The sequence below is a fragment of the Lepidochelys olivacea genome, assembly GCF_965140295.1.
Source record: "Lepidochelys olivacea isolate rLepOli2 genome assembly, chromosome: 18".
Lineage (NCBI taxonomy): Eukaryota > Metazoa > Chordata > Testudines > Cheloniidae > Lepidochelys > Lepidochelys olivacea.
In genome coordinates this window covers 16,006,388-16,025,363 of record NC_140428.1, presented here as the reverse complement: position 1 = coordinate 16,025,363, position 18,976 = coordinate 16,006,388, and the positions used below count along the sequence as shown (strand labels likewise).

Sequence of the window (18,976 nt, the reverse complement as noted above, 5' to 3'; positions counted from 1 at the left end):
TAAAAGCTTATTTGCTTTGTGCTGAGTGACGGGGCTGAGAATCGGATGTTAGCCTTTCACTGGGATTCAGGCTCACATCCCCAAAGCAGGGGCAAGGCCTGGGGGACATTATTATTCCTCTAGTGCTGGTGACATGCCCTCTACTGTTGTTGAATACACAGACAAAGACACATAGCTGCCCCGAGGAGCTTACAAGGTGGATGTGTGGCCAAAGTCCAGCCCAAGGTGTATTGGTACCCTAAGAACTTGGGGGAGAGGGGCTAACCCACCAGTTAACAAAGCAGCCCCCTGTCCCATTTTTGTCCCGACCCAGTGGTATCGGGAACTGGGTTATTGGCCAGCTGGTCTCTCCACCTGACCTAAACATGATGGGATGGTCAGGGCTGTATTCTTGGGGAGTTGGATGCGAGGGGGGGAATCTGGCTGCATCGCTCCATGGGGGCCCACTCCAAGTAGCAACCAAGAGGCCTGTCTGCTGCTGCCAGACAGCTCCCCTGCATTCTCCGCATTGGTTCCAGGCTGAGGCAGAGGAGGAGAGGATGGAAAGTAACTGAAGGCAGAATCTATGCAAAATCCCCAGCTCTGTGTGGCTGGTACCTTGAGCCTGGAACTCAGTATGAAAGTAGCATAGTTCCCATCCCCACCTAATTTAAGACTTACAGACCCTTTCTCTGTTGTAGGCAGTGTTGCTGCAGTCATGTCATGCATTCATGGGTCCCAGAATATTAGAGAGACAAGGTGGGGGAGGTCATATCTTTGATTGACCCAACTTCTGTTGGTGTCAGAGACAAGCTTTCGAGCTACACAGAGCTCTTCCTCAGGTCTGGGAAAGGTGCTCCGAGCATCCCTTAGAATATGTGCTAACTCCTTAGATTAAACAATCTGTTCCACCTTGCTGAGCTGTGACCCTCGGCGTACCTCCCCGGACCTGAAGAAGAGCTCTGCATGCCTCAAAAGCTGGTCTCTCTCACCAACAGAAGTTGGGCCAATCGAAGATATGACCTCCCCGACCTTATCTCTCTAGTATCCTGAGACCCACACACGATAAATCAACCCCTGAGCGCTCTCCCGTCAACTCCTGTACTCTGGCGCCACGAAAGGCGCAGGCGGAGTTGATGGGGGAGTGGCAGCAGTCGACTCCCTCCTGTGGAGGCACCAGGGTAAGCCGATCTAGTACGTCGACTTCAGCTACGTTATTCACGTAACTGATGTCTCGTAACTTAGATCGATCGCCTCCAGTGTAGACCAGGGCTAAGACCCCCTCCTCTCACAGAGAGGAGAAGCATTCTCAGCTGGCTGACTATCCTGTCTGTGCCTAGCCTAGCCCTGCGTGTGGGCCTGGCCTGACCAGAAGTGGAAGGTATTTAGCTCCCAACTAGACACAATAGGAACACGGAAGGTACATGTTTAACTTGTAACCCTTTCCTTGGTGCAGACACCTAAGGCCATTAACTCATCACATGCTCGTGCCTAGCAAAAGGAATCTTAACCCCTTTGAATGCTTCCTGATTTCCAGGTGGGTGACACCTGGCCAGGGGGTGCATGCCTTGAGAGCAGGTAGAAGGAGGATTCTGGTGGCTGGTACAATAGGGGGCTAGGAGGATCTGGATTTGGAAGTGAAGTGTGGTCTTGCCTTGAGGAGGGGCATTTGGTGGCAGGTTAGACAGCTAATGCAGAGTCAGGGTACCTCTCTGGATAAGTCAGGCCTGCACACGTAAGTGATCGTTCTGGCAGCTGGGAGGAGGGAACCTGGGTGGATGTCCAGGATTTTAGAAAGAGGGTTAAGGCAGCTGGTTAGAAGATCAAGGACCGCATTACAGGAAGGATTTGGCAGTTTGTTGCCAGGAGGTGTGGGTGGGGGATCATGGTGGGATCCAGCAGCTGCATGAACTTACAGATGAATTTGCAGACTCATCCCCAGCATCCTACGGTTAAGATTCCTTTAAAAGTAGAAACTTTGCTAGGGCTAAAGCAGCCCTGATTGCTGCACATGGCTTAGAAATCACACTCCAGCTCTCACCTCTTAGAGATTTAATCAGCTAGAGGCAAGTCAGTGCAGCAGCCATGGCAAGCGTCAGTCAGACAGGAACACATCCCTGAAGGATGCGAAGCAATCAGAGGCAAAGGAGAACTCCCGGATACGTTGCTTGAGAACATTCTCCTTCCATTAGTAGATTGCTGCTTGTCCCTGGAGAGCTTAGAAGAATCTCATGTGCCATAGAACTTCAGCTGCTTTGACTTGTCAGAGACGTGGCCACGGGGTGTGACCCTAACACATCTGAAAGCTGAATATGGTTAGGTTAGACCAGAACTAGGACAGGAGATCTGCAAGGGCCACCTCGCTGTTTTAAGGTGGGGCTGGTGACTCATGAAGTGCTACTTTTCCGTCTGGGCTGCTATTGCACTGACATCCCATCGTGGTGTTAGGGGATGCTGTCCTGCTGGAGGTATCTATCAGTTTCAGACCAAATGAGTACAGCAGGTGGAGAACAGCTGTATGGCCCAGGTGCAGCTGGGCAGAATGCACCTACCTGCTGAGTGCTCTTGGCGTTCCATTCATTTCTGATTTATTGGCATTTCTGTTAGCACGCTGTTAGCACAAATGTGATCGTCATAGATAATGACCAGTGAGATGAAGGATGAGCAGTGAAAGGGTTAAAGGTTTGCTTGGGGGATCCCACTCTAGAGAGCGTTGGCCCCCAGTGGTTTCTGAGTGGGCCAGTCCAGAGGGAGCGCAAGTGGATGGAATACAGCAGCTCTCAGGCTGGCTGCTCCCCACGGTTTAGCACAGTGGAAGGACGTGCTTGTGTTATCACAACAAGAATATACTTGATATGAGTGAAAATCCAAGTGTGACTTGTTCTGTGGCAATGCTTGGGCCCAGCCCTTGTCTCAGTTGCTGGCATGAGCCACGGGTCCTGGATGAGAGAGTAACTCTGTTCATGCTGATCTCTCTCCAGCTGGCAGGGATATGTGCAGCTGGTGTCAGCTCAAGCCCTTTCTGCCTTCTGGCTATAGAATGAGCTCACCCGGGGACACCGGCGCCTGTCCCCAGGGGGATCGGAAAGAAAAGGGGTTCATGAGTGGCCATTCTCAGCTCTCTGTAAGCTGTGCTGCTGATTCTATTGGCCAAGCAAAGTGAGGTCTCACACACAACTCAGTGGCATTTCTGTCTGTCAACGCCATATCTGATTCATTTCACCATTTCAGTGAATGTTCTAGGTATCATTGGCCACTGAAGGACACGCAGGGCCCCTTATATTTGGTTAGCAGACCCAGGTGCTTTAACCAGGTCTGTAATTGCCTACCTATCAAAGAACTGGTTGAGGGCAGCCATGAACACCTTTCAGCACAACAACACCCCCCATTGTCTCAATACAGTTTAAACATGTTGGTGCCCTAAATGACTTCTCTCCCAGACAGAAAGAAATGAGTGGTGGGAGGGAAGGAGGCAATGGAGAGGTAATGGCCAGAAAAGGGGTGCACACAGAGCCTTGGGCATGGGGGAGAATGGAGGATCCTGGCATGTGGGGGGAAAGGAGGAATGGGGTCACACAGAACCCCTGGCATGGAGGGAGCGAGAGGTGGGGTTGCAGGGAATCTGTGAACTAGGAAGGATAGCATATAGGGAGCTCGTGCAGTGTATCAGAGCGATGCCAGGAGCCGGGGTGAGTAGGGTGACCAGATGTCCCGATTTTAAGGGACAGTCCAGATATTTGGGGCTTTTTTTCACATGGGTGCCTATTACCCCCCCACCCCACCCTCTGTCCCGATTTTTCACACTTGCTATCTGGTCACCCTAGTGATGAGTGCAATGAACTTAACCTACAGAAGACACAAAGTGTGTGTCCCCACTTTTTATAGCCAGTGGGGACAGCTGATAGCACAGGGCTTCATGCACAGAGACATCCTTTCCTGAGCTCAGAAGGGCATTTAGACCACTGGCCTCAGCACGGTTTAGGCTCCCATAAACCTTCTCTTCTCTTCTGCCTTTCTCCTCCATCTTTCCTTTCTTTCTCTTCCCACTCCTCCTGCTTCCCCTTGCTTTTCCTATCTCCCCACTATGCCATTGTGGAGCTTTCTTTAAAGTGCAACGCTCATCTCTCATTAAAGCTGCAGCTCCTGGATGGAAGGAGCTAGATGGCTTTATACCTGGGCTCCTGCCTCCTCCTGCCACAGGGATCCAGATGCTTCTGGACTGTGCCCCTGGATGTCTGTCATCCATAACCAAAGGGGGAATTGAAATGATTAGCTCCCTGAAGCACAGTACAGTTACCAAACTGTCATGGGAAGTAAAGGGAAGAATCTTTACCATGCCTTGTATCACAGCATTGCTCAAGGATTTGCAGACGTGCTCCCTACAGGAGGTGTGTAAATGATGCAGTCACTGGGTGGATGCTGCAGCACTATTGGTAAATGAAAGTTAACTGGGTATTTGGTAGCATAGGGCAGGGACTGTGGAATTCTTTCCTTTGCCATTCTCAGGAAGCTTCCTCTTTCTCCTCCTCCAGCTGTGCCCGTCCAACCAGGGTGAGGTGGAGAACGGATGTTGCATTGGTGGCAGTACCAGGCTCCCACAAATCAGATCAGAGCCTGGTCAGTGGCACTGCATGGTTTCCTACCTGCTCCAATCCTGATCTGGAGGGACTACCGCTAGGGAGAAAGGTAGCTCAGCCCACGTCTACATTACAAGTGCTATGGTGGCACACCACTATGCTGCTGTCCTGCCACAGTGTAAATGCCTTCTACGGCGATGGAAGGGGTTTTTCCAAGGATATTGATAAACCATCTCCCCGAGCAGTGGCAGGTAGGTCGACAAAAGCATTGATTCTTCCATATACCTAGCCTCTTCTACACTGGGGGCTAGGTCAGCTTAACTACACGGCTCCGGGGTATACATTTTTCAGATCTTGGAGTGCTGTAGCTGTGTCAACCTAACTTTTAAGTGCAGATCAGGCCTAAGTGTTGAAGACCCATTCAGTGCTTGACTTCTCCAATGAGTTAGTGCTCTTTGTTTTGGGTGTTGTTATGTGGACATCTGTTCACCTGGGAACGTGCTGAGCACTGACAAACACATCTAGATGTATAGAGTTTAAGGCCAGAAGGGACCATTATGGTCATCTAATCGGGCCTCCTGCGTAACACAGGCCATAGTTGTCAGCTAGTAATTCAGCCGCTGTGAGCCTGGTAACTTGTGGTTGAACTGGAGCCTCTCTCTTTTAAACGAGGTCCACTCTGGATGTAAAGACTCCAAGTGACGAAAAAGCTCTTGCTCAAGTATTGGTTAATGGTTAATTACCCCCACTGTTAACAATGTATGCCCTCTTTCCACTTCATTTGCGTCACTTTCTTCTGTGTTTCAAATCTTGTCTGGGAGCTGGACGTGGGGTGTGTAATTCTCGGAGAAACCTTTCAAACCCAATTGCAACCTTCAGTCCAAACAGCCCTGTTGAAGATGATGGGAGAGGAGAATGAAGATGTGGGAGGGACGGAGGGGGGTCAGTTTTCCATACAAATTGGTGCGTGGTTGTGGACAGGGCATGGGACGGGAATTTAGGATTTTCGGCCAGCTTTGTGACTCATTTGCTATGAAACCCTGGATAAGTCACTAAGGGCCAGATTTGTAAAGGTATTTAGGCATGTAAAGGTGCAGATAGGTGCCTATGGGATTTAGGCACCTAATCTGCTTAAGTGGCTTTTGAAAATCCACTAGGGATCTCTCTGCATCTTTAAAAGAAAAGGAGTATTTGTGGCACCTTAGAGACTAACCAATTTATTTGAGCATAAGCTTTCCTGAGTTACAGCTCACTTCATCGGATGCATACTGTGGAAAGTATAGAAGATCTTTTTATACACACAAAGCATGAAAAAATGGGTGTTTACCACTACAAAAGGTTTTCTCTCCCCCCACCCCACTCTCCTGCTGGTAATAGCTTATCTAAAGTGATCACTCTCCTTACAATGTGTATGATAATCAAGTTGGGCCATTTCCAGCACAAATCCAGGTTTTCTCCCCTTTTGTAGTGGTAAACACCCATTTTTTCATGCTTTGTGTGTATAAAAAGATCTTCTATACTTTCCACAGTATGCATCCGATGAAGTGAGCTGTAGCTCACGAAAGCTTATGCTCAAATAAATTGGTTAGTCTCTAAGGTGCCCCAGTACTCCTTTTCTTTTTGCGAATACAGACTAACACGGCTGTTACTCTGAAATCTGCATCTTTAGGTACCCAAATACCTTTAAAAATCTGGCCCTTAGTCTCTCTATACCTCATTTCCCCTCTCTTAATTAAAAGGGCTAACTGTGACTTCCCCTCCTTTGAGATCGACTCATAAAAAGTGCTCCATAGGCAGTTTGTATTATCAGCAGTGGAAACATCTCAGGGCAGTCCTCCTACAGTGACAGGCTGAGACAACAGGAACCTTAGCACTGGGACTGGCTCTCTCTGAGAATGCAAGTGAAGTGTTTGATGACATCTAGTGGCCAGTTACATTACATGGATATTCCCTTTGGAGATCCAAGCAGCTCAGCAGTACCATAGCTGATTATATTCATCCTAGGAGTATCTCAGTAGCTCAGATACTACGGTGATGGGTGCGCTATAAGAAGCTCATTAGCAGAGAACTGAATATTATCTATATGCATATCCCAAGGAATCTGTCCCAGGTCTCATTTCCTACTTGAAGGAATTAGAGAAACTGGCTAGGTTCATTGCTACTAACATTACTTTAGACATGATCTACACTTAAAACTTATTCCGGTATAGCTAAGTCCATCAGGAGCGTGAAGAAGCCTCACTCCTGACTATGCCAACAAAACAGCCAGTGTGGATGCAGCTGTGCCAACAGAAGAGGGCTTTTATTGGCAGAGCTAACATTGTTCAGGAAGATGGTATTCCTTCACTAGCAGAAAAACTCCTTCTGTTGGCATTTACTGTGTCTACACTTGGGAGCTATGCTGGCATAGGCTCTGTAGCCTAGACATAGTTTTTGCTCCTATACAATCCTTTTTAGCTTCAGAGCACTGAATAAAATATTAATTAGCACCATCATTCTCTGCTGGTGCTCAGCAAAAGAAATTTTCAGAATAGTTTTCTATTTTGTAATTAATTTGTTTGGTAAAATTATCTGAAGAAAAACTGGAAACAACACCCATGGTCTGGTCCCTTTTGATATAATAGCGACTGGTGCAAGTGTGCAAGTTCCTTCTAGTAGAAAGCAATGACCATGAGCCTTTTGGAAGTACCCCCGACCTCCCACACTTCCCTCCTAGGACTGGCCATTCCCCTAAACATTAAATACTGAATGCAGTGGAGCCATCCTATCTTAGAAAACACACCCCATCCTTTCCACCACTAGCTTTTTTAACGTTAAAGCCAGATCCTGCTTTCGCTATCAATGTGAGTGTCTCACCATCTAGTGGACAGAAAGAAAGCAACATGGAAAAGAACTGAATCAGCCTTGGCAATATTACATTTTATGGGACAAATTTTCTTCTTGATGAGCCCCTGAAACTTCTCCTATCAACCATACCTATGGCACTGATGGGAACAAGGAAGAGATGCTGGTGTGATGAATGTGGTATAATTACATAGACAAGGTAGGTGAGGTTAAATCTTTCATTGGACCAACTTTTCTCGGTGAAAGAGACAAGCTCTCAAGCTTACACAAAACTCTTCTTCAAGTATAATTACATATATAGTTATAGATAAATAGATCTCCAAAATGAAATCTCTCTGTCTTAAGTGAGGGTGACCTCCTCCCCAATAATGCATTCAGACCAAGCGTTTCAAACTTGTGTGCCTAAATCCACATATGGACACCTGAGTAAGTGGCTTGATTTTCAAAGTTGTTGAGCACCCACAACTCCTATAGACTTCAGACTCCTTCCACAGGAGTTGTGCCTAATGTTTCAGAAAATTAAGCCACATACTTAAGTGCTTAAATATGGATTACTTAGGTGTCTAGCTGTTACCCCCACCGCATCTGAAAATTTGGCCCCAGCCAATTGTGCCGTGCTGTGCTGAATTCCACCCCAAAGGCCTCTGCTCTTCAACAGTGGGTGAAGACTGCGCTAGGCATAAGTAGAATAAGCAATTGTTTAAGGTCCCAAGCAGCTCAAGGGCCCCCCACTTTAGTATTACCCCCCAAAATACCGTTCATCTTATTTAACATGGACTTTTTAACAAGTGTATTTGTATGTGTTGTGTTGGCATATATTTTGGTTTGTGGAAATAATGCAATTTGTATATTTAGGGCAGTGGATGTGGGGTAAGTAGGGCTCAGGCTATTCCTGCTTAAGGCCCCCACTGGGCTAGTACTGCCTCTCGGTGAAATGATTCCTGGTTGCCAAGCTCTGGGATTAGAGTACATAAATGTATAAAGCAGTGTGGCCTAGCAGAGAGAGCACCAGACTGGGCTGAAGAGACCTGGGTTCTATTCCCAGCTCTGCCACCAGCCTGCTGGGTGACCTTAGGCAAGTCACTTCCCCCCTGCATGCCTCAGTTTCCCCAGCTGTAAAGTGCTGTGAGCGCTACCTATGGGAAGGGCTAGCTAAGAGGCAGGGATCATGGTGGCGCCAGGTCGCGCGCACAGGTGAGGGGCAGAGCTGGGAAGAGAAGCCCTGACCCTGGCTCCCATCCCCAGAGGCAGGCACTGGGCGAGCTGGGGCCATGCAGAAGACGGGGCGGGGGGCTCTAGCCCTAGAGGAAAGCAGGGAGGACTCTGTCTCAGAGGCACGGGGCAGTGGAGGACCCCGCGTGTCTCCTCTAGCCCTACACTCTATGACCCCGCTTCATCTCGCTGCTGCTCGCGGATAGAGTGTAGGCGCAGACGTCATCAGGCCGCGCCGGAAGGGACAGGGACAGGGACGGGCTTGGCAGGGCGGGGTGGGGTGAGTGTCCTTCCTTGGCACACAGCGGGAGGAGGCAGCGGCCGGGGGCGTCCTGCGGGGGGGGGGCGGGGCAGGCCCTGGAAGGGGTTCGCCCCCTTCCCCCCACGGGCTGCGGGGGACACGCGCTGTGTGTGCTGGGGGCGTTAGGAGACGACGCTGGAGGCGGGGTGAGGGATGGGGAAGGGAAAGTAAGGGGGAGGGGGAGCGTGGATCCAGGGGGGTGTAGGGGCAAGTAGGGCTACCGGGGCGGGGGGCGTCGGGGAGAGTAGGGCTACCAGGGGTGTGTTTGGGGCGAGGAGGGGAGTTCTTGGGGGTGGGACAGGTAGGACGAGGGTGGGGGCCTGCCCGCCCCATTAGTCACATTTGGGTTTCCCAGAGGCTAGCGCTCAACACTGACTGCTCTCCTCGCCCTCCTGCCACTATCCCTATAAAGTAAATAGCTGACATCAGCCCTGCTTTTGCTTATGCTTATACAGTGCACACCAGCTGACTCTCCCTTGCTGCCAGGAGCTATCAGCGTCTAAATGATCCTTGTCGCTTTCCTGAACTTACCTCTCTTGCTCCCCCCCTCGCCCCTCTCAAATGGCTCAGTGCTTCTGGCTCAGATTGAGACCACTGTAAATCCTTTTTATCAATGAGGTCCGTTCCTCCTCTCAAAAGCATGGTGACAGGAAAGCAGTTTCCACAGGAAAGTCTCTTAATAACTTGATCATTATTGAAAAGGAGTACTGGTGGCACCTTAGAGACTAACAAATTTATTTGTGCATAAGCTTTCGTGAGCTACAGCTCACTTCACAAAAGCTTATGCTCAAATAAATTTGTTAGTCTCTAAGGTGCCACAAGTACTCCTTTTCTTTTTGCGGATACAGACTAACACGGCTGCTACTCTGAAACTTGATCATTATTGTAACCTTTTGTTTTTTTTAAATATGTTTGAACTAGATCTAAATTGCAATGATGGAAAGTGGGGGGCGGCCTTCAACTGGCCAACTTATACTGCTGGCCACCAGTTCGACTGTCACAGCAATTCTGTACTCCATTTATAGGCAGAAATCTAAAGTTGCTCACAGCCTCAAGGTCAGTTGTGTGATATATTTATTTTATTATTGAAAAGTACTAACTTTACAATTTGGTGTGTAACACTGTAGCACAATCGTAGGTTAGAAACTCCATATAAAAGAATAGTGTTCCGATGAGTGAATATTTAGTTCATTTGGAGATGTTTTTCTCTTAATTGAATATTTCATGTCTTTATTTGGCTGTAGAGTGTGTTATTAGTTCTCCATTTGTTTGAAGGTGCAGTATTTATCCTGTTCCTAGGAGTGCTCCCCCTTTATATATTTTTTTTCAATATTTTAAAACTGGTTCAGGGATTGCTTCATTGTAATAGCTTAAACTAACTAGTATGATAAGTGTGTTTGGAGGTGTTTTATTAGATTAACATGTTTATGTCTGCTACACTTACGATAGCAAGTAATTTCCACTGATGATTTAAGATAGAACACTAGACTGGGACTCGGGTGACCTGGCTTCTGTTCCTAACTCTGCTACTGACGGGCTGAGTGATGTTGGGCAAGTCAGTTTACCGGTCTGTGCTTTAGTTTTCCCATATGTAAAATGGGGTAATGGTACGGACATTCTTTGTAAAGTGTCTTGAAGTCTACTGAGGAAAAACACTAGATAAAAGTCAAGTTTTCCTATTAAAACTAGGGAGGAAAAAGAGTTAATATAGTTAGGCTTGGCAGAATTCTATTTTTATATTTTGACAGATAATATTGATTATTTAATTTAATTTTTTTAATTTTTATCAATTTAAATGTTCACAGTTGTGGGAAATTGTGGAGGGGCCAGGCAACAATTATTTAATGACAGTAGACATTGAGATTCAAAAAGTTACAGCTTTGTAACTTAAAACACACATTGTCAACATCATATGCCAAAATATACAAAGTAAATATCCTTAAATCAAACTCTTATAAGTTCTCAAACAGCATTTTTCAATGGAAATATATTTTTTTGTCGATTTGTATGTGTATTGTGAAATGGACATTTACCAATAAAAATCTAACCCTCCCAAGCCTAAATATAGTGCTTATTGTAAATTAGCACTGAACTGACCCCCTATTCCTCAAAACCCTCCTTTCCCCACCCCCAAGTTTATCTGCACAACACAGTCTTTAGAAATTAGTCATAAGCGAGAAGTCTCTTTTACATCTGTTTCATAACACACATTTAGTCTATAACTACTGATACATATGGCTCTTTTTGTATATAGGGAGCAAAAAAAGTGAATCTAGATCAAGACTTGAAGAACATTCTTATGGAAGCACCCGGAAAATGTGTCCCGTATGCAGTTATTGAAGGTATTGTGCATAAGTGCCTGGGTCACTAGAGGGTTCTAATAGCTTCCAATCTTTTCCATTTCACCTTCCCTTCTTCTAAGAAAATAACTTTTCTCCAGCATCTCTGATTCTGGTCCAGGTATCTAAAGCAGAGGTTGGTCGAGAAAACATTGAACCATCCAGCAAAACTCACAAGGATAATGAAGTTCCATTTCAAGCAGTAGGCTCAGCACATACATATATAAAATAGTTCCTAATGTTTCCTGTGGATCCTGTCTAATCCCAAACTAGTCCTTACATTAAATGACCTCCATTAGGATAGAAAGTCAGGCAGTCTCCCTAGAATAGTGTGTCTGTTTCCTTGCCTGGCCTATATCCACCTCCTGACCCTCTAGACCTTATTCTAGTTCTTCATCTGGGACAGTTGCTGACAATTAAAAGCACTAATTCTCTTCTTATATTTTTAGCCTGTCTGTACCATAGTCTTCTGTTGTTGCATAACAGGGTTAACTCTGGCATTACTAATTTTATATGTAATAAAAATGATATGTATAATAAATAATGGTTAACGAATATGTAGCCTTTACAATTCTTGGTAAAATGGTTCTGTATCTTTCAGGTGTTGTGCGGTCTGTTAAGGAAACTCTCAACAGCCAATTTGTGGACAGTTGCAAGGGGGTAGTTCAGAGGCTGACACTACGGGAACATAAAATGGTGTGGAATCGAACAACCCATATCTGGTATGTCTACTTCTCTTCTTGGAAAGATCCAGACATATATGCTCCCCCTGTTGGCTTTATGATGAAGACAGCTGCCAAAAAAAAGTAATTGGGTATTGAATTTGGTGAGGTAATTCAGTGGTGTGATTTCATTTGGTCATGAAGTCTACTGAATAATGCAGGAGTTTGGCAGTGAACTAGATTTTGTAGCTCAGTTTACTTGTTAGGAGAGGCAACTATAAGGCAATTCCTTCTGTATAAAATAGCCTGTAAACCAAGGTTACTTAGTAACTAGCTGGCTGGGTATTTTGTTTTCCATGAATTATGGATGCTGTTTCAAAACCAGACAAATAGTGCATTGGATTTAAATGGACATGTGAGTCATTCAACAATTAAAATGGTCTAGTCAGTATTTGGATGGGTTACTGATCAATTTTGAACCAAGGCTCCAGGGTGGATTGTCAGACTATTTTTTGCTGCTGGTAATGCTGTCATTCGGATCAAACCTTAACCACTTGGTTACTGGAGGTCAAATGACACTTTTCGTGAGAAGTAATATTGCTAACCTTGGTGTCCTAGCCAAATGCCATTTATTTTCGCTCCTTAAATTCTTTCTGCTGTGAAAAAGTGGCTGTGATGGTAAGTGAAACTGGTGCGTACGGTTGCTGTGCAGTGTTAAGTAGCTGCTGCGATCGACCTCGGGGGTGAATGCCTTTCAGTGTGGGACGAAGTCATTCCTATATATAAAGTGTGTAAATCCCTTAAAGTGTGTATGTATTGAAGGTGCATGTACATGTCATGGATACTTTTTAATAAGATTTAACATCTTCCATCCCATTCCCCATATTAGGTCCTTCTTTAGGAGCTGAAAACTTTTCTCTCTCAAACCCATTTTCTATTTCTTTTTTTCTCTTTTTTTTCCCTTGAGGTGAGCAGGGTAATTGGTGGTGGTAATTGGGAAGGAAGACACCTGTAAACACTCGTGTTCTTCACAAATTGATGTACATAGGTCAGATTTTTCAGCCCTACCAGCTTTATTTGTTCCCTTTAACGGCTACTGCAGGGGCAATTTACACTGTTTTTTGAGGTTTTTCAACATAATCTATGACGCATTTGTTCTTAATTCCTTGGCAATCGAGTGGTGGGAATGGCAGAGCCTTAAAGTAGCGTGGATTATTATGAGCAGTGGCAACAACAACAATCTGAGCTTCACAGCGCATTCCTCACAAAGTCTGAATGCTGTTCAATAAAATCATAAAAAAAATCCGTGATGGTGAACTGAAGTGTGCAGCAAACAGTCACTTCCTTAACCTACTTTTGAACTCTATTGCTGTTGTTTACAGCGGGGAGGGTATTTCACTCTGTAAGCATGAGAAGAGTCATTATTACAAGCCCTTAGTCCCCACCCCAAAGTTTCAAGATTGAGTGATTTCACATAACTAGCCTACTCAGAGAATGCATGAAACTATTGGGTGTAGGAAGTAGAAGTGTCATTTGGGGTGGGAGGTGTTCTCCCAAAAGCCTTATAAATGAAAATTACTGCAGAATTTATGGAGGAGCCTGCATAAAGATTTCAAGACCAGGATGTGTTGTGACCCTCATGTACCTGGAAAATAGGGAATTACGCTAATCCAACCTAGCTAGTTTAAGAGCATTTTTCAACAGCTGTAAATTGTTCATATTGAACAATGGTCACAACCTGGCAATATTCCCCAGATGTTAAAATGAGTTCTTAATAATAGACCTACAGCACAATTCAAATGATAAATCTGGTGAGAACATGATTCCTTGACTCAGAGAAGGAATCGGAAGTCGCATTGTCAAATGAACCTGCTGAAACCGGATCATTGCTCCACTCTCTGAGCCTAAACAAAGCCTCCGTTAATTGAGTTACACTTATTAAAATTGCTTATGTGCCATGCAGTGCTTCTTGCCACACAACAATTTGTCAAAGTTGGAAACCCATTTGGAAGATTAGATGGAATTAGATATGTCTGAATGTCATCTTCTTGCCAGGGGAAGTGCAGCGTCTGCTTCCGTATAAGGAGCTAAGCAGAAGTGTGAGAATACAAAAGCAGGGCCTAATACAGACCCCCCAGGCAACACTGCTACAGAAAGAAACAGCTTTACAGTTATTTTGACCAAGAGAAACTTTTGCTAGGACATGTAAAAACAGGATTCAAATAGTACCCGTGCTTTTCCCAAAAGCCAAGTTATGGCACACGAACGTAAAGGAGGGCATTCTCAAGAGGATCAGACGCTGCAGAAAGTTTCAATGGCTCCAGCAGCGTGAAGGTACTTGTTCCAGGGGAATTAATGTAATATTTTGTTCTTTGGCACTTTTTGTCTACTGACCTCAAAGTGCTTTGCAAGCATTAATTAGCTGGCCCTTACAACACTGTACTATGCTACTGTCAAGTATGTGAGAGGAAGGATGCGTTGTTGATTTAATTTATGTAGGATTAGATGCTGATAAAGATTTTTCTTTCCTAGCTGTGGATACACTGAAAGTTGACTAATTTTATCTTTTGAAGATTTTTTAACCTTATCTTATAGAAGACTAGAAGGCTTGAAGATGGGGAACAACAAAGCAGATTAAACACCTATTTCACGGCTAGGCATTAATTAGGGGAAAGTGGCTTGTGTTTTTGCTTGTCACATGTTCCAGCTGATGGCAAAACGGTTATGCCTGCATTTGCTTTATTTCTCACTCACTTATCCTCCACCAGGAATGACTGTGAAAAGATCATCCACCAGAGAACCAATGCAACGCCCTTTGACTTGGTGCCGCACGAGGATGGTGCCAACGTCACAGTACGAGTGGTAAAGCCCCTGGATTCTGCAGAACTCAGCTTGGAGACAGTGTACGAAAAGTTCCATCCCTCTATTCAATCCTTCACGGATGTGATTGGCCATTACATTAGCGGCGAACGTCCCAAAGGCATCCAAGAAACTGAAGAGATGCTGAAGGTTGGAGCAATGTTAACGGGAGTGGGAGAGTTGGTCCTAGACAACAACACTATCAAGCTGCAGCCGCCCAAGCAAGGGTTGCAGTATTATCTGAGCAGCCTGGATTTTGACTCCTTGCTGAAGAAGCAAGAATCAAATGTCAAACTCTGGAAAATCCTGACAGTCATTTTCGGCTTTGCAACCTGCGCCACACTCTTCTTCATTCTGAGGAAGCAGTACCGGGAGTTTCGGGAAAAGCAGCGCCTGAAACAAATGCAAGATGAATTCAGGCAGACTCAGGAGCAGCTAAGGCATGACATGAACACTGAGGGTGGGGACACTGTAAAAAATGTCTGTGTCGTCTGTCTGAGTAACATTAAGTCGTGTGTGTTTCTGGAGTGCGGGCATGTCTGCTCATGTGACGAGTGCTACCAGGCACTTCCAGACCCAAAGAAATGCCCTATTTGTAGGCAGGCGATTGCTAGGGTGGTTCCCTTATACAACAGCTAAACGATTGTGGCTTTGGAGCAATTTGCAAAAACATTTCCCCTCTTAAGGGGTTTTCTCAAGTCCTCCAGCTGGTTGGCCTGTCTGGCAACTTGGGCAGGTGCTGTTCCTGGGGGGTGAAATTTGTTGGGAGAAGAGTGAGCGGGTGAGAATGCCTTGTGATCCAAAACGCAAAAGTAGAAATTTTACTGCAGAGGCAGAACTGACGTAAAGGTTATAACTTAATCAAAGAACTAGTCCTAAAGGGAGCAAATCCAGCTAATGAGTGCATTGAGTTTCCTTTAGACTGCCCCCAATAGACTTTGAGGATGGTTTATGCAATCTCCAGAAATGAAGTTTTTATTAGGCTGGTGAGTTAATATGTTTCTCTTTCTGCACTTCCAATCCCTTGTGTTTATTACCGTCGGTATTTACATATCTTTTGATTTTTGTACTTTGTGTTACTGGTTTATTGTAACTGGATCTGCAGTCACTGTAGATTTGGTTTGATCCCACTTGATTTCAGCGTCTGAAATATCTGGGCTAGAAAAAGCTTTAGTCTGAGATGGCCTGTAGACTGCAGGATTAAAGTGATGCTGTCAAGTAGTTCTAGGGCTGAATTTAGCGTTAGGGATTTTTTAAGGGCTTTTACAAAGCCTCATATGAATGGAAATATTTTCATGAAAGACTTTATTTAATTAGAGTGAGCAATTATGTCCACATTGTCCTCTCCTTGTTCTCCTACCACCACCACAAAACATATGGGGTTGGTTGTTAAACCTTTCTCTGCAGCATTGGAAATCTATATACAACTGCGTCATGCTAGCACACAAAAACCAGACAGTGAAATTCACCTGTCTGGCTTCATTGTCCAAGCTTGAGTTGGATGCAAAAAGGAAAGGGCATCAATGGTGAAGAGTAAATTTGACTTAGATTATTAAAACTAAACAAATCTTAAAGTGGGTGGTAGAGCAGGCAAGAAATTTCCTTTCTCATGAGTTTTTATTTAGACAATGTCCCTTATTTTAGTAGGTGAGGCTGGTAGTGATGTCAATTAGGCTAGGAACTGGAATGGAGATGATGGATGGGATTGTTATTTGGGCTTTTGGAATCTGACTCTAAAAGTTTCTGTCTCTGTTCATGAGTTCAGACTAAACGTTGCTACTTCCCAGCAATAGAGCAGTAAGTGATACAAGAACAGCACTCCTCTGGAGTCTTGTGTTATGCTGTATGTATTTCTTTTGCTTTCTGTTTATTCTGACACATACACAAATTGGCCAAGCAGCATCATGACAATAGACAGTGTATGGTTATAAAGTAAAATCTTGAGTGGGATTAGATTTTTTTTTTAAATGTACTTTATAATACACCATTTTGCCTTCTTTCTTTCATTGATTTAACATTCTGATTTCATGAGTGGTGGTGAACCACAGAGTGCTGGTTACCCTCAGTACTATTTCACAACATTTGTGAAACAAAGGGGTGCATTGCATATTTGTGCATTGACCACAACATAAAGCAAAGCTTCGTTGATACTCCGGTACTCCTCTTTATTTCATACCATGTATATTACAAATAAACATTTATCTGCAAAAAGAAAGCACAAATCTCTTTCATTTCCCAAATTTCGTATTAAATAATAGATGGAAACTATTCGTGAATGGAATATAAAGACTTCCTGAACAGGGTGACATTAAGGTCAATATTTATGTTGGAGGACATCAAATCTTCTTATTCAGTAAACACGAAGTCGCTGGCTGTATTGTATTTTTTGTACATTCAAAATATTTGAGATATTTCTAGTGTACTCAACTTCTGTTATGGCCATGAATTTTAAAAGGGTAACTTTGAAACTCATTCTGAAGAGGGGATTTCACTACATCCCTGGAAAATAAACTACTGGCTTGGAGCTCACAGCCAATAACGTTGCACTCATTTATATTACGTGTTCGGATTGGCTAACATTACTGCATACCTCTGAGGAGGTATGTAGAAAGTCGCTGGCTCATCAAGGACAGATTCTAGCAATTGGGCCAGGATTTTTCTCATATATACGGGAGTAAACATTCCAGAGGATGGAGGAGATGGATTAGGGTGGCAACTCCAGTGGAAGTTGATGGGTTAAAAGTAATTTGGCACAAAAGGGAATTGTGCTGGAGCTTGGATGGCTTTTCAGGCCTGTCTTTTTTTTTTTTTTTAAATTGGAGGTCTTGATATTTTGACCATTTGTGTTTTAGTAGCTGTGACAGTTCTAGAGACCCTGATAGGCACAACCGGAAAATTGGAGTTCAGAGAAGATGTCAGGTCTCCGTTTAGTGCCAGTAGAACTAAGACAGTTAAACCATGTAAGGCTCAATAGTCATTGGCCCTACATTGGCCAGTGTAATGATAAGGGAGACAGTCTCCATCAGTCTCAGTATTCCTTCTGTCCGAGTGGAGCAGAGCTTAATGTGTTGCAGTATGGCTCCCCACTCCGAATAAGCAATACTGTCATCAAGGATCTGGCTGGGAGTTGGGGCTCCTGTATTGGAACAAGAGCCTGAGGGAGGGTCTGTATCTTTACAAATGGGTAATCTCAAACAACTGCATGAGGTACATATCCGCATTTAACAAATGGGATAATGAAGACCTGGAGAGTTGAAACTTGTCCAAGGCCTTGGGGTTTTTGGCTGCTGGTCTTGTACGTAATTTGCTCAAAGCACTTTGCATTTCCCATTCTGCTGCTATTGGGCACTAGAAGTCTGCCAAGCCCTTGCTTTTTAGGCACAAGATGTACAAAATGGGTTGTCATCCTTTTTCTCTTCCCTCTTCTGCCCCTGCACTGGCCTGTTCCTCATCACCTTCTCTGGAGAAATGGTAGATGCTCACCCCCGGTGAGTATGGCACAAACAGGTCAAGGGACTATTGGTTAGAGAATCAGTCAAAGGAGGAGCACTCCAAACTGCTGATGTGATTTAGCAGCAGGCCAGTTTGTCTGTAACTTCACTTTAATGATTTTGCCCTTTTTCATGTCGCCACATTCTCCCAACTAACCATGATAGAAGAATGGGGATGCTCTAAAGGAGCAAGGGGAGACTATCAGATGTTTTCTTTGTTTATGCTCGTATCCTAGTTCCTGATGTTTTGTTACCCGATGCCTTGTGTAGAGGCCCTTCCGTCAGACTGACTAGGAAGGAGTTGCTTTGATAAGTGAAATTACCTGTTACCTCATTTCCACATAGACTAAGTACCTCTTCTTGCAAGTGCCCTTGTCACTGAAATCCAGCATGTAGTTTGGATCTGTGTGGCTCTTTAAGCTGGCGGGGCAAAAGGTTTCTGACAGATCTGTGTGTGTTTGTTTATATTCTTGTATCCTAAGCCAGTCCAGCATATGCCAGAAAAAGAGAGTAAGATGCTTTGAGAGATACCGCACCTACCCCAGAGCCACTCCATGTCCTCATTACACAGCTCACAGTGACACCTTCAGACTTGTCATCATACCCTCACCTGTGTTAACAAGCATCTCTCTCTCTGACACACATTGTGCCCAACACGTCCTGTGCCCTGGCTTGTCTGCCCTGGTACATTAATCCTCTGTTGTGTGAGGTA

The 18,976-nt window shown here is 44.8% G+C and overlaps 1 protein-coding gene across 2 annotated transcripts; it reads left to right on the top strand.

Moving 5' to 3' along the window:
* The first annotated feature begins 8,873 nt into the window (after positions 1-8,873).
* On the top strand, positions 8,874-16,988 carry MUL1 (mitochondrial E3 ubiquitin protein ligase 1). Of its 2 annotated transcripts, none has more exons than XM_084651766.1 (5): positions 8,874-8,892; positions 9,835-9,969; positions 11,168-11,255; positions 11,854-11,974; positions 14,683-16,988. In XM_084651766.1, exons 2-5 carry the CDS (start codon positions 9,847-9,849, stop codon positions 15,410-15,412), a joined length of 1,062 nt encoding a protein of 353 aa, XP_084507892.1. In that variant the 5' UTR covers positions 8,874-8,892; positions 9,835-9,846; the 3' UTR covers positions 15,413-16,988. The 2 variants fall into 2 exon arrangements, with proteins under 2 accessions (XP_084507892.1, XP_084507891.1); XM_084651765.1 differs by lacking the exon at positions 8,874-8,892 and adding an exon at positions 8,921-9,059.
* Positions 16,989-18,976: the final 1,988 nt, after the last annotated feature.

Bases quoted from the DNA above. Each gene is read 5' to 3' on its own strand.
- MUL1 (XM_084651766.1), top strand. From the start codon at position 9,847: ATGATGGAAAGTGGGGGGCGGCCTTCAACTGGCCAACTTATACTGCTG. The intron at 9,970-11,167 runs GTCAGTTGTGTG...TTTTGTATATAG, and splicing joins AAGTTGCTCACAGCCTCAAG to GGAGCAAAAAAAGTGAATCT. The intron at 11,975-14,682 runs GTATGTCTACTT...ATCCTCCACCAG, and splicing joins AATCGAACAACCCATATCTG to GAATGACTGTGAAAAGATCA.